Here is a 24,674-nt window from a genome sequence, read left to right as displayed (position 1 = left end):
ACCTAATCAACTAGAGTACAGTGCTAAGCATAGTTCCTTTTATCTTTAATTTCACAGACTCCATTTCCAAAGTTACTTAGGAAAGGAGCCTTTCCCCCCACCCCCTTCCATGAGATTGTTTCATACGTTTGTAATATAGTTAAATTGTGTGATTGCATTCTACATTCTATCCTAGGAACCACCCCACCAACACCTCCTAAATGATTTTTTGAAATCTGCCTACAGGGAATTCCCTGGTGGTCCAGTGGTTAGGACTCCACGCTTTCACTGCTGAGGGCACAGGTTCAATCCCTGGTTGGGGAAGTAAAATCCCACAAGCTGTGCAGAGTGGCCAAAAATAAATAAAATCTGCGTACATTGAGGGTCACTCTTTGTGTTGTGAAGTTCACAATGTCTTGACAAATGCATAGTGTCATGTATTCACTAGTATGTCATACACAATAAAAAAATCCCCTGAACTTGACCTATTCAACTCCTCTCCCACTTCTGATTCTGTGGCAAGTACTTACTGTTTTGCCTTTTCCAAAATTTCATATAGAGTAATATAGTATGTAGCCTTTTCAGTCTTTCACTTAGCAATATGCACTTAAGATGTGTTCATGTCTTGGGGACTTCCCTGGTGGCCCAGTGGTTAAGACTTCACCTTCCAATGCAGGGAGTGTGGGTTCAATCCCTGGTTGGGGAGCTAGGATTCCACATGCCTCATGGCCAAAAAGCCAAAACATAAAACAGAAGCAATATTGTAACAAAAATTCAATAAAGACGTTAAAAAAAAATGGTCCAAATAAAAAAAAAAATCTTAAAAAAAAAAAGATGCGTTCTTGTCTTTTTGTGGCTTGATAGCTCATTTCTTATTATTGCTGAAAAAGATTCCATTGTATGGCTATACCACAGTTTATCCCTTATCAGATTTATTTATTTGTTTATTTTTGGCTGTGTCGGGTCTGAGTTGCGGCACGTAGGCTCAGTAGTTGCGGTGCTCAGGCTTAGTTGCCCCTCAGCATGTGGGATCTTAGTTCCCTGACCAGGGATCGGACCCACATCTCCTGCATTGGAAGGGGGATTCTTAACCACTGGACTACCAGGGAAGTCCCACCTTATCAGATATTAGATTTGCAAATATTTTTTCCCATTCCATGGGTTGTCTTCACTTTCTTGATAGTGTCCTTTGAAGCACAAAGTTTTTAAAATTTTCATTAAGTCCAATTTATTTCTTTTATTACTTATATAAAATTTTTAACCAAAGGGTATAACACCGGAAATGACCTTCAGTGTTCATTGAGGTATAGTAGCTGGTTTTTTACATACAGCAGTCATCTGGCTCTGGGAGTACATAGGACATTGTAGACCTTGCTTGGTTATTAATAATTTACTTGGGAAGCCTACATGAAGTTACTGTTCAACAGTTACATCAATTAAGTCTTGGGTATTTTGCCCCAAGTACTGATTATATTATAAAGAAATATATTTCTTTCAGTTTTATTGAAATACAATTGACATACAGCACTGTATAAGTTTAAGGTGTGACAGCATAATGATTTGACTTTCATAATCATGAAATGATTGTCAATAAGTTTAGTGAACATCCATCATCTCATATAGATAACAGTAAAGAAATAGAAAAATATACTTTTTGTGTGTAACGGGAACTCAGGATTTGCTGCCTAAACTTTTATATAATATATAGCAGTGTTAATGACATTTATTATGTTGTACATTACATCCCTAGTACTTATAACTGGAAGTGTGTGCCTTTTGACTGTCTTCATCCAATCCCCCACACACACACCTCTGCCTCTGGTAACCACAAATCTGATCTCTTTGGTATGAGTTTTTGAGTTATAATTGACCTACAACTTTATGTTAATTCCTGGTACACAACATAGTGATTTGATATTTCCATACATTTCAAAATGATCCTTTGATAAATCTAGTTGTCATGTGTCATTATACAAAGATATTATAGTATTATTGATTGTATTCCCCACACTGTACATTTCATACCTGTACTCATTTATTTTGTAACTTAAAGTTCATTACCTCTTAATCTCTCTCATGTATTTCTCTCATCCCCCCATTCCTCGTCCCTTGGCAACCACCTGTATGTTCTCTATATCTATGACTCTGTATCTCTTTAGTTATGTTTGTTCATTTGTTTTGTTTTTTAGATTCCACAGGTAAGTGGAATCATACACTATTTGTCTTTGTCTGACTTATTTCACTTAGCATAATATCCTCCAGGTCCACCCATGTTGTCGCAAATGGCAAGATTTCATTCTTTCTTGTGGCTAATATTCCACTATATATATATATATATATATTTTTTTTTTATCCATTCATCTATTGATGGGCACTTGGGTTGCTTCCATATCTTAGCTATTTTAAATAATGTTACAATGAACACAGACGTGCATACATCTTTTCAAATTAGTGTTTTCGTTTTGTTTGGGAAAATGAATTGCTGGATTGTACGTATGGTAGTTATAGTTTTGTTTTTTTGAGAGCTCTTCATACTGTTTTCCACAGTGGCTGCTACACCCACTCATTTTCTTGCTTTTCCTTGCTAACCTATTTACTTATGCCACACTTAGTAAGTTAGATCCATAAACCTAGTCTTCCTTTTCTGGCTTACTAGCTTGGAAGTTTTTATAGTATTTCATTAAGTAAACACATTTTATATTAATATAAATAGCTGGAGTTTGATTACAAAGGGATGCACGTAATCTAATAATAAAGACTCCAGGGAATTCCCTGGCAGTCCAGTGGTTAGGACTCGGTGCTTTCGTTGCCAGGGCCCTGGTTGGATCCCTTGTCAGGGAACTAACATCTCGCAAGCCAAGTGGCTCAGCCAAAATAATAATAATAATAATAAAGACTCCCAAAGTCTTGTGATTAAGTCAGCTCCAGTTGCAAGGGATTTGATAAAATTCTGAAGCCCACGTAATCTGGCACAGACTTCTAGAGAATATTGTTAGTGTGATTCTTGTTTTTAATTTCTGAAATTTCAGTTAAGTCTCTAGTCAAAGTGGGCCAAATGAGTCAAGCTAAAGATTCTAGAAGACCTGACTTCTCAGCTATAGGAAGAAAAGGGCCTGAGAAATCTCTTTAGCAGGGATAGGTTGAGAACTTTCAATCAGTTGGTGTACTTTTAATAGTCTATGTGTTAACAGCTAATCCCCTCTTGTGAGCCACAAATTATTTTTTCTGTTAAGAATGCAGTACATAGCCATTAAAAAATCAAACATTGGGCTTCCCTGGTGGCGCAGTGGTTGAGAGTCCGCCTGCCGATGCAGGGGACGCGGGTTCGAGCCTCGGTCCGGGAGGATCCCGCATGCCGCAGAGCGGCTGGGCCCGTGAACCGTGGCCGCTGGGCCTGCGCGTCCGGAGCCTGTGCTCCGCAACGGGAGAGGCCACGGCAGTGAGAGGCCCGCGTACCGGAAAAAAACAACAACCAAGTATTAAAGAACTATGTGCTTGGAAATATGAGTAATCCACTGCCCCCATCAAATCCCATGCTCATGAGACTATCAATACAAATAGATTTGTCTTTATTCTTCAAGATTTTTTTTAGTGCATATAGAACCAAATCTCCCATCTTTAGTCCTCCTCCCAAAGGCAACCACTTTTATCAATTTCTTGTGTGTGTAAAAATGGGATACAACTTACTTTATAACTTTTCTTTGGTCTTATTATTCCTTTGCCATATTTGCATACTAATACATAAATATCTATGTCTTCTTTTTAGTGATCTCAACGTTCTATTGTTTAAATGAACCATTATTCATTCTAACCATTATTCATTCTTCTATTGATAGATATTGGGATCGTTTCCAATTATTTCTTATTACAATGATATGCATAATATCTTCATAAATATGTTTCTGCATTTGTGCACAATGCACAGATTACAAAGTTAAGCTTCTAATGCAAAGAACACTGGCACATAGTAGAACCTAAATAAATATTTATTGAATGAAGGAAGTGACTTGATCTTCCCATATGGGCAATTGGTTTCAGCTGGACTCAAGTCTCTGAGGTTCTGACCTGGCTCAGGCATCTAAAAGGTGGATTCTACAGAGCTCACCAGGAGGGTTGAGCCACTTCCTTGAAGGCATAGCTGATCCTTTGTTCTCAGTGCTCTTGATGACCAGGCTCTCCAAAGAAACCTATCAATATGGATGGCAGTGGCATGACAGGACAACATGGTGATACCCTAGCCCATTCTCCTTTCATCCCGTTGATCCAGGAGTGTCTTATTTAAAGCTCCTTTGGTTCTAAATCCTCTCTTGTTTGATCCTAGACATCAGTTAGTAGCTAGGTACGCAGAATGATCATCCTAGGAAAGACAGGCAGTGTTGGATATTCCCTGTGTATCCCAACAGTCTAGAGACATCCACAATAATGGCCCCACTATAGAAATTTATGCTTTGAATACTTCATTTCTTGCTATCAAAACAAAACAACAACAAAAAAGAGAGATTCAGCTACTGGCTAGGCTCTTGCCATAGCTGATCCTTCAGAGGTGGGAAAGGTCAAAGACCAAGGATGAAGAAGCAGTGCTCCACTGGCCATCAGTCCTTTAGAAACCCTCTGACTCATTTTTAGGACGGCTTTGACTTCAAAGAGTTTGTCCAGAGTTTCCTTGTCCTTTGTATTTACTCACAGAGGACTATTGACTACATTTTTTTTTTGCCATACACGGGCCTCTCACTGTTGTGGCCTCTCCCGTTGCGGAGCACAGGCTCCGGACGTGCAGGCCCAGCGGCCATGGCTCACGGGCCCAGCCGCTCCGTGGCATGTGGGATCTTCCCGGACCGGGCCACGAACCCATGTCCCCTGCATTGGCAGGCAGACTCTCAACCACTGCGCCACCAGGGAAGCCCAATGGTATACATTTTTATCTGACCAAGACATTTCAAAGGAAATAATGGCTGATTACATTTCTGCTTATACTGATTAGTATGTATTTGCATCTAAGACATCTTGTGATTGCAATGAACAAAAACATACCAGTCTTAAGAAGCAGTGAGGCACATCTGGAGGAGGAAGAGTCTATAATACATTGTATTGTTGAAAGTCCAAGAGTCTTAATCCATGGACAATCATGGGTCCAGGGGTCTGTCTGTTAAGAGTTGACACAAAAGAGATCAGCTTATAAAGAAGTAAAACCTCAGCACACAAGCTCCCCAGCATGAACTATTACACTTTTTTAAGGTCCTGAATTTGAACTCCTGATTTAGTAGATCCACAAACAGAAAGAACCTCTCCTTGTTCCATCCACATAGACTGGATCCCAGGCTAGTCACTTTTTTCTCTTTGTTTGCTTAAAGAGGACAAAAAAGCCAGACTATGTCAGGAGTATTAAGGGCTTATAAAGGGCATTTAAAAAAATTTTAGCTACCTTCATTCAATCCCCTCTCTCTGGGTGCTTATACTCTGGTTTTCCTCTAAAGCCAGGGGTCTGCAAACTATAGCCCATGGGTCAAATCACCTACCACCTATTTTTGTAAATAAAGTTGTATTGGAACACAGCCATGCTCATTCTTTACATATTTTCTATGCTGCTCTTGTGCTACAATAGCAGGGTTGAGCACTTACAACAGGGACCATGTGGCCTGTAAAGTCTAAAATATTTACTGTCTTCCCCTTTATAGGTAAAATTTGCTTACTTCTGCTCTAAGGGACAAGTACCTTCCTCACTCTCAGTTCTTGTGAATTAGAGGCAGTTAAAGTTGGGTTTTCTGTCACTTGGCAACCAACTGAGTCCTTCCTGACACAAGGGTGGCCCAGCCCAAATCACTCTGTCTCCTAGAATGGCCTAAATCACATGCCCAGAGCAATGGCGCTGGTCCATCCCCATCATAGATGGACAGGAAGTATATTCCTCTGACCAGAAGCTGCAACTTGTTTTCTGGCCACAGGATCAAATATTTGAAATTGGGAGTTCCCAGAAAATCCCAGGTGCATGGTCACCATATGATGATGCCTCATTTATATATATATATGTTGACAGTGGAAAAAGACGTATATATCTTTTTTTTTTTTTTTTGCGGTACGCAGGCCTCTCACTGTTGTGGCCTCTCCCGCTGCAGAGCACAGGCTCCGGACGCGCAAGCCCAGCGGCCATAGCTCACGGGCCCAGCCGCTCCGCGACATGTGGGATCTTCCCGGACTGGGGCACGAACCCGTGTCCCCTGCATCGGCAGGCGGACTCTCAACCACTGCGCCACCAGGGAAACCCAGATGTATATATCTTTGATGAGAGGGCAATAGTGTTGTGGACTAAGAGGCTTAGCAGGATGGAAGCTTGCTGTCTTCTTCTATATCTCAGGGTGCGGACAGTGTCATAACAGCCATCCAACAGCATGGAATGACTGACATGTGCCAGGCTCAGGGCTTAGTGTTTTACATATGTTACATCACACAACAACGCTGTAAGGTAGAAATTACTGTCGCTCCAGTTTATAGGTAAGGAAGCCAAATCTCAGAGATATGAAGAAATTTCAGAAAGGTCACGTGGCCAAAAAGTGATGAAGGGAGGAGTCCAATTCAAGTCCAAACTCCAAGGCCCAGGCTCTTTAATACAGTGCTAGACAGCCAAGTCAGCAAGCCTGTAGAAGCAGCACCTCTTTTTCCACCCTCCTAGCACAAATCCTGTGTGGGGCGCCCATTGGCCTGGTGTTGGTCATGTGCCATCCTTGAACCAATCACTGGGGTCAGGGGCACCAGGCTGGGTCCCGTGTCCAACTGTGAGCCTGAGGTGGGGCCATCCTCACCTAAATGACATGACCTGGGCAGTGGCAGTGCCAGCATTTTCATATAGAAGTGTTCGGGACTGGAAGGTGAGAGCATTTTGTGTGTTTGAGAAACATCAATTGTCCACATTTGTCAGGGGGTGGGCAGGGAGAGGCCGGGAGTTGGTGTGTTACCTCCACTCCTGGCTGTTGTGCTCTGTCCTTTGTCATCTTTGACCAGCTGGAATGTTCAGAGGTCATCCCTAGAGGACCCTTTCTGACAAAGAGATGTGTATCTACCAGGGAATAGAGCCTGGGGGACAGCACCTGAATTAGTATCTTGACAACCTCTGAGGTAAGTCAGTTGTTAAATATCTTGGTTTCCTTCCCTGCAACCTGGTGAAAGAGTCTGATCTGGCTCTCAAAGCCAGTCAGAGGGTCTAAATAACTACAAGACGGCCTACAAAATGAGAATGTAGCAGAGAGAATCACCTGTAGGCTAAAACCTGCCCAGTGGATGTTCACACCTGACTAGAGTCTGGTGTGCACATCCACCCACCCACCCAGAACCCATCCTGCCTGCCACTGCACAGAATCTCTACATTGACACATGTCCATAATGTCTATTTAATCCATTGTTTTCTGTCTTGGTAAGAGTGTTTCAAAGACTGGGGGCTCTGTTAAGTGTTCCTGAGTATCAGGCATTCTTTAGGGGCTGTGTGCCCAGGTGTTTTGCACTTTCATCTCACAAAGCTGAAATATGATACAAGAGATGGGCTCAGCTACTAAGTTCAAGGGCGAGGGTTTGCTTTTAAACACACACACACACACACACACACACACACACACACACACACACAGCCTCTGGGTATCGGATAGGTGACCAGCTCCCCCTGGTGCTTAAACATTTTTTCATCTGGGAATTCCCTTTCTAGTCCTTTATCTTGGGAAAATTATGACTGTGCAACAAGATGCAATACAAGAATGTTTATTGAAAGATTATGATTGTAAGGAATTGAAAATTACCTGAACATCCTCCCATTAAACTTTGTTACATCCATTCAATGCATAGTATGTAGTTGTTAAAAAACAATGTTGTAAAGGATGTTTTATGGCACAATGTCAATTATATACTAGAAAATGCATTCAATATGTTGCTGTTTTTAAAATATATGCCTGCATAACTGTTCTGATAGGATGTACGTGAAGTTGAAAATAATGATTTTTCTCTGCATTTGAAGGTTACAGGTGTTTAAAAATGCTTTTTATTATGAAAATATACACAAAAGTCAAATAATAAAATGAACCTCTATAATCTATTGCCCCTATTCATTAATTATCATCAATATTTGGCCACACTTGCTTCACCTATTTTTTTTCCAATAAAGAAATCCGTTTAATCTTAAAACTTACACTACTTTTTTGAACAGTAACATTTCACACCTATTTTTAAAAACAGACCTCTCTCTCCTGAAGTATTTTAAAGCAAATATCAGACATCATTGAATGTTATCCCTATATAATTCAACATGCATCTTTGAAAAGGACATTTCTTATGTGTTTACAATGCCATTATCACACCTAACATATTAACAATAAACCCTTCAGTTTCTGCACTACCCAGATTATATTTGCATTTCCATGAGTGATTTTCTCTTATTTTTTCTTATCTGTGTTTGCTAATTTTTTTTACAAATAAACATAACAACTATTATTAAAAAGCCACAGTTTAAACAATTAAAAATCCTTTGAGCAGAAGCAAGAAGAACTACAGTCCTGCAGCCTGTGGAATGAAAACCACATTCATTGAAAGATAGACAAAATGAAAAGGCAGAGGAATGAACCAGATGAAGGAACAAGATAAAACCCTAGAAAAACAATTCAATGAAGTAGAGATAGGCAACCTTCCAGAAAAAGAATTCACAATAGTGAGAGTGAAGATGATCCAAGACCTCAGAAAAAGAATGGAGGCAAAGATCGAGAAGATGCAAGAAATGTTTAACAAAGACCTAGAAGAATTAAATAAAAAATGCCTAGAAGAATTAAAGAACAAACAAACAGAGATGAACAGTACAATAACTGAAATGAAAACTACACTAGAAGGAATCCATAGCAGAATAACTGAGACAGAAGAATAACCTGGAAGACAGAATGGTGGAATTCACTGCCATGGAACAGAATAAAGAAAAAAGAATGAAAAGAAAGGAAAACACCCTAAGAGACCTCTAGGACAACATTAAATGCACCAACATTCACATTATAGGGGTCCCAGAAGGAGAAGAGAGGGAGAAAGGACCCGAGAACATATTTGAAGAGATTATAGTCGAAAACTTCCCTAACATGGGAAAGGAAAGAGCCACCCAAGTCCAGGAAGCACAGAGAGTCCCAGGTAGGATAAACCCAAGGAGAAACATGCCAAGATACATAGTAATCAAACTGACAAAAATTAAAAGCAAAGAAAAATTATTAAAAGCAACAAGGGAAAAATGACAAATAACATACAACGGAACTCCCATAAGGTTAACAGCTGATTTCTCAGCAGAAATCAAGTCAGAAGGGAGTGGCACAATATATTTAAAGTGATGAAATGGAAGAAACTGCAACCAAGATTACTATACCAAGCAAGGATCTCATTCAGATTCGACAGACAAATCAAAAGCTTTACAGACAAGCAAATCTAAGAGAAATCAGCATCACCAAACGAGCTCTACAACAAATGCTAAAGGAACTTCTCTAAGTGGGAAACACAAGAGAAGAAAAGGACCTACAAAAACAACCTCACACCAGTTAGAATGGGCAGCATCAGGAAATCTACAAACAACAAATGCTGGAGAGGGTGTGGAGAAAAGGGAAGCCTCTTGCACTGTTGGTGGGAATGTAAATTGCTACAGCCACTATGGAGAACAGTATGGAGGTTCCTTAAAAAACCAAAAATAGAATTACCATATGATCCAGCAATCCCACTACTGGGCATATACCCAGAGAAAACCATAATTCAAAAAGACGCATGCACCCCAATGTTCATTGCAGCACTATTTACAATAGCCAGGTCATGAAAGCAACCTAAATGCACATCAACAGACAAACGGATAAAGAAGTTGTGGTACATATGTACAATGGAATATTACTCAGCCATAAAAAGCCAATGAAATTGGGTCATTTGTTGAGACGTGGATGGATCTAGGGACTGTCATACAGAGTGAAGTAAATCAGAAAGAGAAAAACAAATATCATATATTAACGCATGTATGTGGAACCTAGAAAAATGGTACAGATGAACTGGTTTGCAGGGCAGAAGTTGAGACACAGATGTAGAGAACAAATGTATGAACACCAATGGAGGGAAAGTGGGGGGGGCAGTGGCAGTGGTGGGATGAATTGGGAGATTGGGATTGACATATATAACTCTAAAAGGTATAAAATAGATAACTAATAAGAACTTGCTGTATAAAAAATAAAATAAATAAAATTCAAACAGAAATTTAAAATCCTTTGATAGGGGCTTCCCTGGTGGCGCTGTGGTTGAGAGTCCGCCTGCCGATGCAAGAGACATGGCTTCGTGCCCCGGTCTGGGAAGATCCCACATGCCGTGGAGCGGCTGGGCCCGTGAGCCTTGGCCGCTGAGCCTGCACGTCCAGAGCCTGTGCTCCGCAGCGGGAGAGGCCACAACAGTGAGAGGCCCGCGTACTGAAAAAAAAAAAAAAAAAAAAAAAAAAAAATCCTTTGATTTACACATTTTTTTTCCCAGGAACACAGATTACATTAAGCGATTAAATACTAAATCTGATGAATCCAGCAAAGCTCTAAAGACAAGTAAGGGCTTGCAACTTTTTAGCTGCTTAATGTTTCTTAAGAATTCTTCTTAAGGATTTGTCAGCTTAAGTATTTTAAGGCAGAACAACATTATGAGGGAAAATCCTTTGTCTTTAAGAGACAGACAGAGACACAGAGACTGAAAGAGACAGAGACAGAGCAAGTGAGAGAGACTGATTTCCATAATCAAATACTAATCAGGAACAGAGCTATCTCAAGGTTACCCAGGAGACCCCCCACTCCCCGCTCAAAATCCACATTTCTACCTTTAAACGAAACTAGCCCCAGCCTCACTTACTGCCCTGATAAACCCAGCAACAGCTGTGGATAGCTGTGGTCACACTATTTCCTCCTCCCAGTTCCCTTTATTAAAAATCAAGCTAAGCAGTTTGAGCATCTATAGACCAGATATATACATACATACATATATATATATATATATATAAAAAACTTTTTTTCCCCTCAATTTTCCTTATGCATATACTAACATACGCTTTGTCTGCAGCAACAGGAACTTAACTCTGGCTAACATGGCCAAAAGGAGAATTTATTGGCACTTAGGATCCAATAAATCAGATAACCAAGCCACAGGAACGGCGAAGATGTGGCTGGGAACTTTGAAAACAACTGAAGAAATTCAAGGCAAAACCCGTGAAGGCCTTTGTGCCGTGGACTCTCATCTCTGATCTTCTCTGAATGTCAGTTCTGTTGTCTCATTGAAGACCGCTTTCCTCCATGAGACAAGATCCATGTTTTTCTCTGGGGCTTGAGTTTCATTTTTTAAAAATAATTTAGCCTTTCGAGAATTAGAGTATATTTCAAGTTAGACAATCGTGGGAATGGACTTACTGATCCATCTGCAGTCCAGGGGGTACAGACTCACCTTAGAGTGAGGCAGCTCCTGACGTGGGGGGAGAACATTCCCAGGAGAGGGTGAGTCTGATCAGACAATACTGAGATGTCCACCACTGTACTACGTACGGCAATTGCAATTGCAACTTCAATTTAATAGTGGATCTTGGATGACTTTTCATGTCAGTAGATACAGATGTACTAATCTGGATTAACAGTTGCATGGTATTCATTTGGAGGGATACACCAATCCCTCATTAGTGGATATGTAGGTTTTCCCCCTCTTTTGCTATGGCCAACAATGCTGCCAAGAACATCCTTGAATACTGTCAACGAAAATTCAATTAACTGTCAAGTTAAGAAGAAACAAAGGGCATTTTATTCAAGCCAAACTGAGGATTATAACTCGGGAAGCAGATTCTCAGAAAGCTCTGAGAATGCCTATTAGAAGTTGAAGGCACAGTCATATACATTTTTGAGACAAAAGATCGTACATGAAAATGACATACTGATACGTTACATAAAGTTCACCAAGGTTACATAGTCCAGGTAAGCACGTACAAAGTGAGAAGCAAGTCATCATGACCCCTACAGAGATGGGAAAGAACATTATTCTTCTAAAAATGTACACTGCTAGTGTCCGAAGAAAGAAAAAAAAAGAGATCTTTATGGTTGAGCAGGCACTCCCATCTTTGAGGAGCTCTGGTTAATGTAATGTAGATGTGCGCTGCACATTAGGGAGGGGGTAAGGCGGCCCAAACAAACACAGAGAGAGAATTTTATCTTTAATTTTTTCTTGTCCTGCCTTAAAATATAAATTTTATTTCATATATATATATGTGTATATATATATATATATATATATATATATATACACACAAACACATCTTTCACAAGTGGGAAAACATTCTAGGATAAATTCCTAGAGGTGAAATTTCTGGATCAAGGGACACATGTATTCCCTTCCCAACCCCAGTAAAGTCTGTTGAGTTATAATTTACTTACAGTGAAATACACAAATCCTAAGTGGACAGTTCTATAATTTTTGACAGATGAATGTAACAGTGTAGCACACAGCCCTATGAAGACATGGAACAGGAAAATTTTGCTCCAGGCTATGATGGAGTAACGGGCACTGGATTTACCCAACCACCTTAAAAAACTAAAAACTGAGTGGAAAAAACACAGGAAACAATATTTTTCAGACAATGGACAACAGGCAACACAAGACAGTGTTCCCTGAGAGATGGGGACCAAATGAAGGGAGCCCTAGGATGGCCCCAGCTTTCTGCCTCATGAGAGATTCCAGGCCACAGTGCAGGGAGGGGTTCCCAAACAGAGCCTTTGCAGACAAGGCCTCTGTGGACATGTGTGGACATTTATTTTTCTTAGGGAAACACCTAGCTAGAAGTGGAATTACTGGGTCACTAAGTAGATGTATGTTTGACTTTGTAAGAAGCCAGCAGTCTTCCAAAATGATTGCATCACCCCCGAGATTTTGGTTATTCCATGCCTTCAGCATTTGGTATTGTCAATCTTCTTCAGTTTAGTCACTCTAGTGACATCTCAGTGCTTTTAATTCGCATTCCTTTCAGTCACTGATGATGTTGGGCATCTTCCCATGTGCTCATTGGCCATTTGTATATCTTCTTTTGTGAAGTGTCTGTTCAAGTCTTTCCCATTTAAAAACAAATTTTTTTTTTATTGGCGTATAGTTGCTTTACACTGCTGTGTCAGTTTCTGCTGCACAGCAAAGTGAATCAGCCATATGTATACATATATCCCCTCATTTTTGAATTTCCTTCCCATTTATGTCGCCACAGAGCACCAAGTAGAGTTCCCTGTGCTATACAATAGGTTCTCATTAGTTATCTATTTTATACATAATAGTGTATATATGTCAATCTCAATCTCCCAGTTCATCCCACCTCTGTTTTTTAATTGGGTTGTTTGTCTTATTGACTTTTGAAGTTCTTTATATACTCTTGTTACAAGACTTTTATGAGATTTATGTTCTGAAAATGTTTTCTCCCAGCATGTGGTTTGCCTTTTAATTTCCTAATCATGTCCTTTTAGAAGGCAGAAGCTCTTAATTTTGATGTGGTTCAATTTATCAATTTTTTTTGTTTTAAGATTTGTGCCTTTTTGTCCTGAGAAATGTTTATATCATAAGTCGCAAAGATTTTTCTCTTATGTTTTTCCTCTAGAAGATTTATCATTTTAGCTCTTAAATTTAGGTCTATGATCCACCCCAAATTTTGCACATGTGTGAGGCAGGAGTTGAAGTTCATTTGTTTCCCCATATGAATACCCAGGTGTTGCAGCACCATTTGTTGAAGAGACTTTCCTTTCCTGCTGGATTGCTTTAGCATGCTTGTCAAAAATTATTTTGTCAATACAGATGTGTCAAAGATACGTGTGTGTGTGGTCTCTTTTATGCCAAAGTGATAAATGTATGTGGTTCTATTTCTGGACTCTATTCTGTTCTTTATTTTTGTCTCTCCTTAAAGTAATACCATACTGTCTTGATTACTGTAGTTTTTTTTTTTCTTTTTAAATATTTATTTATTTATTTAGTTGCACCAGGTCTCAGTTGTGGTGGGCAGGCTCCTTAGGTGCGACTCACTGGCTCCTTATTTGTGGCATGTGGGCTCCTTAGTTGTGGCATTGGAACTCTTAGTTGCGGCATACATGTGGGATCTAGTTCCCTGACCAGGGATCGAACCTGGGTCCCTGCACTGGGAGTGTGGAGTCTTATCCACTGTGCCACCATTGAAGTCCCAAGTTACTGCAGTTTTGAAGTTGGCATGTGTATATTTAATGTTGACCGTGCCAAAATGCTCTCCCAAAAAAATGGTACAGACTTATACTCCTATCAACAGTGTATCACTGTTACTTCTCTCACTCTTATCAGCATAAGCATCATCAACCTTATAAACCATGAGACCACCTCTTACTCACTGCTGGTTCCCCATCACCAAGCACTGTGCCTGACACACAGCTACTCAGCCAGTGCTACATGCGTGACAGACGTTGTTAGCATTTCTATGACTGTTGCCAACACTTATTAGGCTGCCCTGGTAGGTAACAAAGATGAGATGATCAAGCTAAATTCCAGGCAAATGATTCTGAAAGCACAAAAGATTATGTCATTAGGATTAGGGTGGAGTAATAACAACAACAAAAATAATAGCAAAATCTTACACAGTGTTTCTGCACAAGAAACACTTGTTGCCATGTCTCAGTTGTCACCCATGCATTCCAAGCAGTTAGAGGACAGGACAAGGAAGAAAAGGGACACAGGGCAGGTTTCTCCTAAGGAAAGTTCCCAGAAGCTGCCACATGACACTATTTATGATGTCCCATTAAATTTATGGCCACACATAGCCGCAAGGGAGCCTGGGGAATGTAGGTTTGACTTCTCCAGGTCTTCTTGACTTCTCAGATTTGGTTTTCTGTCATGTACAACCAAAAGAATCCTAACATATACACTCTAACTCCTGGAGTGGGGCTCTGTCACTCAAAGTGTACCATGATGCTGACTCAAACGACTGGGAGCATTTTGTTTTAAAGTTTTAAGGTGGAAACGGCAAATAGCAGCTTACTTTAACCATAAAGGGAAAAAGGTCCACAAAATTCCTTTTGGGAGAGGACACAACTCCATGTAAATACCGGTTCCTAACTGGTGCCAGCAGGTCAAGATAGACCTGCACCAAAAACAATGTCCAGTTTCACTAGAGTTGTAAAAGTGTTGTTTTTTATTGGACCTACCTCATAAGGAGTCTAGTGTAACTGGACCCAATGCATTTTTATTTCAGAAACTGTGACAAAAAAAGTTACCACTGACAGAAAAAATAACCTGTGTACTTTGTCTAGCAGAGTATGTTCAGAAGTATTGGGAAAGAGTCCTCACTTCCTCTATGTGTCATTTTCATATTGTATCTAGCATTCCAAGGGTGTATTTTTCCCTTCAATTTAAACATTTATTGAACATGTATCATATCAGCACTGCTCTAAAGATTAATCAGATTATCACAGAAAGTGGTCAACAAATGAAGCTACTTGCATGAGATATGCTAATTCCCCCCCACACACATACATTTTCCTATTCAGTGCTCACAGTTGTTCTATTACCCCATGAATAGGTATGATTAGTCCCATTTTGCAAATGGCAACACTGAGGCTCAGTGACCTCTTAGCTGGTAAGTGCTAGAGCCAAGGTGTGCACAATGATTTGCCCAGCTCTGGCTCTGCCTCAGGGGTGAAGGACCTGGCGGTTCATGGAAAACACCCACTCCTGAGCATGTTCCACAACAAGCCTTAAAACACAAGGGTGAGGGAGGGGAATACCCTCTCTATGTATGGATGTATTAAGTGGCATTATTTTTAAAAACCAGGAACTGTATATAATCTAAATGCTTAAGTGTGCAGTTAGCCAAATGACTATTTATTCATAGCATTGATGAAGTAGCCAACCAAACTGCTCATCAGGCACTTTTATTAGCATGTTCTAATGTTGAAGGGGGAAAAGAAAAAGGATCTAAACACACACATACGTCTCAACCATATAAAAATACTCTCAGGAAAAGGACAGTAAGGAATGTTAGGGGAATTCCTTGGCGGTCTAGTGGTTAGGACTCCACACTTTCACTGCCAAGGGCCTGGGCTCGATCCCTGGTCAAGGTTGGGGAACTAGGATCCCGCAAACCATGTGGCGCGCCCCCAAAAAAGGAATGTAGGCTTGATTAATTCTGGTTAGAGAATTACAGGGGATTTTAAAATTTCTTCCTTGACTTTTATTTTCTAGTTTTTCCACATGAACATCTTTACTCTGATAATCAGAATACTTTTTGTTTTACACTGTGATTTAATGTACACTTTTGTGCTCTGACATAAGCATCACTAGGATTCTCGATGTTTTTACAGTTTTGAAATTTAATATCTTCAAAAGGACTTCAAGGTTATGCATTCAGAGCAAAGCAGATGAAACTGGGGAGGAGATTAAAAAAAAAAAAACGGGGAAGGGTGAGCTGTGACAAAGCGAGAGAAAGGCATGGACATATATACACTACCAAACGTAAGGTAGATAGCTAGTGGGAAGCGGCCGCATAGCACAGGGAGATCAGCTCGGTGCTCTGTGACCACCTGGAAGGGTGGGATAGGGAGGGTGGGAGGGAGGGAGACGCAAGAGTGAAGAGATATGGGAACATATGTATATGTATAACTGATTCAGTTTGTTATAAAGCAGAAACTAACACACCATTGTAAAGCAATTATACCACAATAAAGATGTTAAAAAAAAAAACCCACAAAAACATGAGAGTCAGCCCTTCATATCTGTGAATTGAACCAACCTCAAATCAAAAAATACTTTTTTCAGAAAATTCCAAAAAGCAAAAGTTGAATTAGCCACACACCAGCCACTATATACATTGTATTTACAACTATTCATGTAGCATTTACATTGTATTCGGTATTATAAGTGATGTAGAGATGATTTAAAGTATATGGAAGAATATGTGTGAGTTATATGCAAATACTGTACCATTTTATATAAGGGATTTGAGCATCCTCAGGTTTTGGTATCCTGGGAGATCCTGGGACCAATCCCCCATGGATACTAAGGGACGACTCTATATCTTCTAATTTTTTTAGTGACAGATTCTTTTTTTAAATTGTAGTTGATTTACAATATTATATTACTTTCAGGCGTACAGCATAGTGGCTCAGTATTTTAATAGATTATACTCCATTAAAAGTTACTGCAAAATAATGACTATAGTTCCCTCTGCTGTACAATATATCCCTGTTGCTTATCTACTTTATATATAGTAGTTTGTATCTTTGTATCTTTTAATCCCATACTCCTATCATGTCCTTTCCCCTTTCCCTCTCCCCACTAGTAACCAGTAGTTTGTTTTCTATATGATACTGTTTTGCTATACACATTCATTTTTTAGATTTCACGTATAAGTGATGCAATACACAATTTGTCTTTCTCTGACTTACTTCACTTCGTATGATATTCTCTAGGTCCATCCACATTGCTGCAAATGGCATTATTTCATTCTTTTTTATGGCTGTATTCCATCGTGTGTATGTATGTATATATACAACATCTTCTTAAGCCAATCTTCTGATGATGGGCACTTGGATTGTTTCCATGTCTTGGCTATTGTAAACAGTGCTGCAATGAACATTGGGATGCATGTATCTTTGTGAATGAGTGTTTTCATTTTTTCCAGATATATACCCAAGAGTGGGATTGTTGGATCATATGGTAATTCTATTTTTAGTTTTTGAGGAACCTCCATACTGTCTCCATAGTGGCTGTATCAATTTACATTCCCACCAATAGTGTAGCAGGGTTCCCTTTTCCCTGCACCCTCTCCAGAATTTGTTATTTGTAGACTTTTTGATGATAGCCATTCTGACCAGTGTGAGGTGGTATTTTTTTTCTTTCTTTCTCTAATAATTAGCGACATCAAGCATCTTTTCATGTGCCTGTTAGCCATCTGTTACGTCTTCTTTGGAAAAATGTCTATTCAGGTTTTCTGCCCTTTTTTTTTTTGCTGTACGCGGGCCCCTCACTGTTGTGGCCTCTCCCGTTGCGGAGCACAGGCTCCGGACGCGAAGGCTCAGCGGCCATGGCTCACGGGCCCAGCCACTCCGCGGCATGTGGGATCTTCCCGGACCGGGGCACGAACCCGTGTCCCCTGCATCGGCAGGCAGACTCTCAACCACTAGCGCCACCAGGGAAGCCCCTGCCCATTTTTTTTTTTTTTTTTTTTAACCTTGAACTGTATGAGCTGATTTTGGATATTAACCCCTTGTCAGTCAGGTCATTTGCAAATATTTTCTCCCAGTCAGTATGTTCTTTTCATTTTGCAAATGGTTTCCTTTGCTGTGCAAAAACTTTGAAGTCTAATTAAGGCCAATTTGTTTATTTTTGCTTTTATTTCTTTGGCTTTGAGAGAGAGATCCAAAGAAATATTGCTACGATTTATGTCAAAGAATGTACTGCCGGGCTTCCCTGGTGGTGCAGTGGTTGAGAGTCCGCCTGCCGATGCAGGGGACACGGGCTCGTGCCCCGGTCCAGGAAGATCCCACATGCCACGGAGCAGCTGGGCCCGTGAGCCATGGCCGCTGGGCCTGCTCGTCCGGAGCCTGTGCTCCGCAACAGGAGAGGCCACAACAGTGAGAGGCCCGCGTAACGAAAAAAAAAAAAAATGTACTGCCTACATTCTCTTCTAGGAGTTTTATGGTTTTGGGTCTTCCATTTAGGTCTTTAATCCATTTTGGGTTTATTTTTGTAGGTGGCGTGAGGGAAGAAATGTTCTAATCACTGTTTTACATGTAGCTGTCCAGTTTTCCCTGCACCACTTATTGAAGTGACTGTCTTCTCTCCATTGTACATTCTTGCCCCTATGCCATAGATTGATTGACCATAGGTGTGTGGGTGCCTCTTATTTTTTCAAGTGGGAGAATGAAATAGGAAACTCTAACTGACATGTCCTCTTAAGGAAGAGAGTTGGGTGGGTGTCTGGCAGTGAGTTTCATCTTTCTTTTTCTTGAGGGGTCTCCTGGCTCGGTGGCAGGATGAAGCCCAAAAGGAAGATATATGGAAGACCTCAGAAGGCATTGTGGAAAGAGTAGAGGTAGGTAGAGGCACCCCCAACTAGGTAGAGAACAGCATCAGCCCCTCCCTCCTTTGCGTCACCCACATTCTTCTTTAAAGCCCAGCCCTGTTGGGTGGATGGGATTTGAGCACTGAACCATCTGGTGGCCATTCCATCTGTAGGCTTTTTGAGGACAGTGACCACATCTTATTAGCTTCTGATTCCCCATTCCCTAGAAGTCTGTGGCTTATGCTTTCAAATCAAACATTTGAAAGCTTTCTAGGTGTGTTTACAGCAAACACTATACCAAAAATAGTCTAGAATAATTACTGTATTTCCCCATCCTTGTCTATTTAATAAAATCTTTGTAGAATAAACTACACCAAGTTTGCTCCCCAGACAAGAAGATGCACATGTCCCTGTGTGTGTGTGTGTATGTGTGTGTACAGTGTGTGTGTGCAGAGCATCTTCAGTCCCCTTGGTTATCAACCAGTAATGACTTTCAACCTGCCTTGAACACACCGCCTCCTTCCCCAGCCCCTCTCTAAAGAGCCACCTGTGGTTAAATGAGGTTTGTGGGTGTGGCACCACCTCCAGCCCCCATTTCTGTGGGGAGCAGCTTCTCCTCCAATGGCCCTGAGGGGTCTGGCCATTCTAGACCCTCCTCTACCACCGCTCATGCACAGGGCCAGCCAAAGGACTCTATTCTCAAGGGCCACAGTGACTGTTCAGAGAAGGGCATGTGGACCAAGGCAGAGCCCCTCCGTGGGATTTTTCGATGCAGAACTGGACAGATGGACAGGCAGGCTTTGCACTTAACAGTGCACATCAAAACTAAAGTCAGCATCCCTCCAGGATTTCAATAAATTCCTCTTACATGACACAATAAATTCTCTTCTGCTGAAGCTACTTTGAGTAGGTTTCCATGTCTTCCTCCTGAAAGAATCCTATTTTTTAAAAAATATATTTTCCAAATTTTCTATAATAAAGACAGACGTTTCTGTTTTAAGTGAAAAATAAAGTTCTGAATCCCAGAACCACACTTTAACATTGACATGGATCTGGGAAAGGCTAGGGAAATGAATGAAATCGCTTGTATAGGCAGCTCCCCTTTCCCCACTGGCCTCAGGATTGCTTCTCTGGCTCTCCCTGCCTGCCTGCCCTCCCCTGCCCCCTGCGAAGAAGCTGCTAGTTCCTGTTTCACTTCCACTAGAAAATCAACGTCTGTTTTCATTTGAACAACATTCTAAAGAATCGGTGAAGTTTCCCCACCTCAAGCAATAAAAAGCAGCCCAGAGTCCTTGGAGTTGACACCTAAGAAGAAATGGAAACTGAAAAGCTGTGACTTAGGAACGTAAGAATGAACATAAGAGTGAAGATATACAATTAGTGATGTCCGCTTGATATTTAGATTTAAACTACAAAGCAAGTTAAACACAGTCACCATTTTGGACATATATTTTATTGTTCAGAAATTTCCACCAGAGCTTATCACGAAGTACCTTTGTCAGGAGATGCCTACGAGAATCCAGAACGGCAAACGGACAGGCAGGCCTGTCAGCTCTTCCTGCAAATCCACAAACATGGGGACAACCAGTCCGGCCTCAAGGTGCAAGGTGATGGACCAACAAGGTATAGCCCAGCATCCCCACAGGCAGATCTAGATGAACAGCAGAAAACTTCACAGGTGTGGATTTAAAGTGCGACCTCAAATGACAAACGACTTACTCTGGTGGTGCCCAAACAAGACATCAGAATCTGCAGAAAATCAAATCTATCATGATCAGCGTTCCTACCTGAATGAAGTTAACCTCCTAAACCAGCTGACCTTATTAAGTTTTTACTCATTTATTTTAAAACCAAACCAAGTGTATATGACATCTTTTTAAAAAAATCATGTAAACATTGCAAAATTTTTAGGGGTTATTTATAATCTGAAGAGATTTATTAAAAAAACTACTGGACTTGTTAAAACTACAAATACTAACCCTACCCCACCCCCCCATGAAAAAAGCAATTGTTACAAAAATATAAAAAATATACTAGCTTCTACTATTTAACCTTTCCACCAGAAATCTCACAACTCTGGGACACATCCTGGTTTTTATACCATCAACAAGCACAAGTGCAATTTTCTCAAATTTTTAAGGAAGAAAAAGTCCCCAAACATTCCCTTTGTTACTTGAGATTGTGGCTACTTTCTTCATAGGGACTGTAATGCTAGTGGTAAGGACAGTTTGAAGTTTCCTATTGCATCCCCTGCATGGACCCGGCATGGGAATTATAGCACAGGAGGCTGCTTTCAAAGCTCACTCCTTTAGCCTTTTCAGATTTCTCTCCAGTCCCTTCAATTCCACTTTGGGACTTGCTGGATCCCCAGACTCCTGAGCTGGCCTTGGCTTCCCTAACCGCCCACCAGGGAAGGCCCACAGTAGGAAAAGAGGGCGTAAGCCTGCTGCCACCCGTAGTGCCCACTTTCTGGGGGCACACGTTGGGCCCTGCACCCAGGTTTGCTCATACCAGGGAAACTGTGCACTTGGTGGATGATCCCCCAACTCCCACCCCCTCCCCCGAGAGATGACTGATGCTACAGGACAGTCTGCAGAGTCTGGGAGGGGAGCCAGAAGCAGATGTGGAGGCAAAACACTTTGCATATAAGGTAAAATACTTCTATAAACTTTGAATCGGATCACATGTACACAGCAGCCACGCTACCAGGCACTTTGACCAATTAAGAGCTAGGAAAGGGACCAAATTCCGCTTGAAACAACTCAACAAACACTATGGGAAGGGGGTGTGGTTTAACTGTCTTCATGTCCTTAAGGATACCCCTCCCTCACTAGAACGTTTTCAGTGTTTCCTTGCCCTACTATCACCTAAAGGCTCACTCAAGCCCTTGGATGAGACTGCTTGTTTGCTGGGTAACAGTGGGATGGATCCACACACCACCAGGTAGAATCCCTCTACGTGACTGGGATATTGCTGGGCTGAACCCTGTGCCCCTGGAGTCCAAGGAGATCCCTGGACGGGCGTCCCAGCCTAAGCATGCCCAAGAGAACCCTTCACCCAAAGCCCTCGTGTGTGCAGAGTCCTCACTACCTGCTGTGTGCTCCCACGTGGAGGCCCGGTTCAAATTGGAGCCTGGCTCACACCCACTCCTCCCCTGCAGGACCCTCTGACCTTGGCCATAGCCCCCGGTGCCCGCCACCACCTAGTCTGGCATGCGGTCCAGCCCCATGCGCTGCTGCCCTTACCATTCTTGTCTGAGAGCAGGCTGCCTGCCTCCAGGTCAGAAGGGCGGGCCCTCTCGGAGCCTCCAGTGGACTCTAGGCTCTCCTGTTTGAAGGACTAGATTTTCATACTGCTAAAGGTTTTATTTCACAGATCATGGTGGTGAGTTTGCGATTTCCAGTCCTCACCATGGTTAAGTTATACATTTCCCGACACCTTGTTTCTCCAGATCTGAAACAGCTCACCCAACACACCCTGGTTGTTTCAACCCCAAAAGACTTTTCCAAAAGCAACAACAACAGATTCAGAGAACACCACCATATATGCTGAGCAAGTCCCCTCTACTTTGGTTGCATCAAAAAACAGGGCTTCTGAGACAACCCCAATTCACATTTGCTCAGAAGAGAGGTGCTCCCAACATCAAGGCACAAAGAAAGAAGTCTCCTGGGGCAAAATGACGATGAAAGCGACCAGTGGCCTTCGTAAGGCCTGAGGCGGAGTCGCTGGGGGGGCGAATCCAGTCTGGGCTGGGTGGGCATCAGGAGGAAGGCTGAGGGCCAGGTCTCCCTCTGGGGCCTGAGGAGTCGTCACGCGTACTTCTCCAGGAACTTTATGTGAAAGTCCTTCACCTTCTGTAGAACCGTCTTTAGCTTCTCCACCGGAGGAAGAATGGTCATTCTGTCAGGAAAGAGAAGAGCGTCAGTCAGAGACAAGTGGCTCTGGAAAAGGGGAGAGAAGTGAACCTGGCAGGTCACTCCTCCACCTGCAGCTGCAGAGACCAGGTGGTGCGGGCAAGTTGTGTGGGGAGGGACAGGCCTGTCTTGTCCACTGCGATGGCTCCAGGCTCTGGACAGCACCTGGCACTTGTTGAACCACTTTCTCCCACCATTCACACATTTTTTTACCCAACTCGTATATGTGAACAAAAGCAATAAGCTGGTGGCAGCATCTCAGCTCACTAACACATCCACCCATAATCACAGAAGGTCTGCCCAACACTCTGACAGGTGCATAGAACTTTCTCCAGCGCACGACTCTTGGTATTTCCTATGGCTACAGAGCGAGACTCCATTCCTGCTAGACAGGCCTTTTCCATCTCCACCATCAGTCTCACAGTGAGAACCTCCAGTCATAACTTTCCTCCACAGGAATTCCCACATTGCCATGGTAACTAACTCCTCCCTCCAATATGGTCAGCCTGCTTCCCAGCCTTAAGGGCAGCCCTGGAGAAGTAACCACCTCTTGAATGACCTGTGAATTGCCAAGGTGAATCCAACAAGGGTGGAAAGGCCATCCACACCACCCACACATGTCTGTCCACTGCGGGGGGTGGGGGGTGGGGCCCTACCCACGACCTTCACTGCCTCAAGACTTAGCCCCAGGTGCTAAGCCCATGACATTTCTTTTTTTAGCATCTGCTGCAGGAAACATCTGAGAGTGCTGCGCATGGAGAGGGTGCTGTTTGGAACAGAACTGGCCTCAGCGGAAGACCTGGCTGACCTGCTCCGGCTCGCCCAGCAGAGTCACATGCCTGTGAAAGGAGGCACAGCAATTCCACCATGTCTCAGAGGCAACATCTCAGCAGGCTTTTGGTGCAATGGACAAGCTATTGAGCTCCTGGATGCTGTATGATACCATCACAGAGTTGAAAAGGGACAGGGGAAGGAAAAGAAAACATAGCACGGGAACACTGCAGATGGCATATGATAGATGGGGGCAGTGAAGGGGAGATAGAGCAGTCAAGGAGATGACCTTGGCGTCGCCCACAGTCTTCCTTAGTCCCTGGCGCAGGGTCTCAGCTACCTCTGCAGCAGGACAGAATGGGAGTGGGATGGGGGGACAGGGGCTCCACACATCCCAGTCTCTGTAGGTGCCTTGATGTTAAGAAGCCCAAGTTTCCCAAGACAAACCCGGGACCAGCCCGCCGGTGCAGAGGAAGTGGTACCTGAAGTGGTAGGTGCCTTCCCTCTGCCCAAAGCCACTGCCGGGCACGACACAGATGCCCGTCTCCTCCAGGAGCTTCATGCAGTAGAACATGTCGGGGGCCATCTTATGGGCCTGTGGGAGTGGGACAGAACTTAGGATTCATTCCTGGTTTCGCACTGTACAAACATTACAATCTCAAAGCCAAATACACTTGAGAAGGCAGGTTCTTTCCCATGGCAGGGCCCTTCTGCCCTCCCTTCCTGTGAGAACCAAGGCAGGATGCTGGGTGCTGTAAGCAGCTGGGGCCAGGAACAAAGAACCCAAAGGCCACTGTGGGACAGCCATGGGCTGCGGGGCTTCTGCTCTCCAGTGGGGAGTGCCAGCCTGTTGCCTGTGTACCCTACCCCCACGGAGCAGCTCCACAAGCATTGGCTGTGTCCTATACGCCAAGCCAGGGCCCTGAGGTCTCTGCCCAGGGGGCCTCAAGGAACAAGCCTCT

General features: G+C 42.4%; 1 protein-coding gene across 1 annotated transcript in view; it reads right to left on the bottom strand.

Annotated features, from left to right (window-relative positions):
• Positions 1–22,371: 22,371 nt before the first annotated feature.
• Positions 22,372–24,674, bottom strand: part of GPT2 (glutamic--pyruvic transaminase 2) — a 33,004-nt gene continuing 30,701 nt past the window's right edge. The window contains exons 11-12 of the mRNA XM_059999967.1: positions 24,195–24,307; positions 22,372–22,927 (exon numbers count right to left, since the gene is read on the bottom strand). Coding sequence (XP_059855950.1) covers positions 22,837–22,927; positions 24,195–24,307 — 204 coding nt within the window. The 3' untranslated portion in view covers positions 22,372–22,836. The remainder of the gene's footprint in view (positions 22,928–24,194; positions 24,308–24,674) is intronic.

This window comes from Delphinus delphis, chromosome 20, assembly GCF_949987515.2.
Source record: "Delphinus delphis chromosome 20, mDelDel1.2, whole genome shotgun sequence".
In the NCBI taxonomy this organism is placed as follows: Eukaryota; Metazoa; Chordata; class Mammalia; order Artiodactyla; family Delphinidae; genus Delphinus; species Delphinus delphis.
Note: the sequence above shows the minus strand (reverse complement) of the source record. Positions and strands in the feature narration are given on the sequence as shown.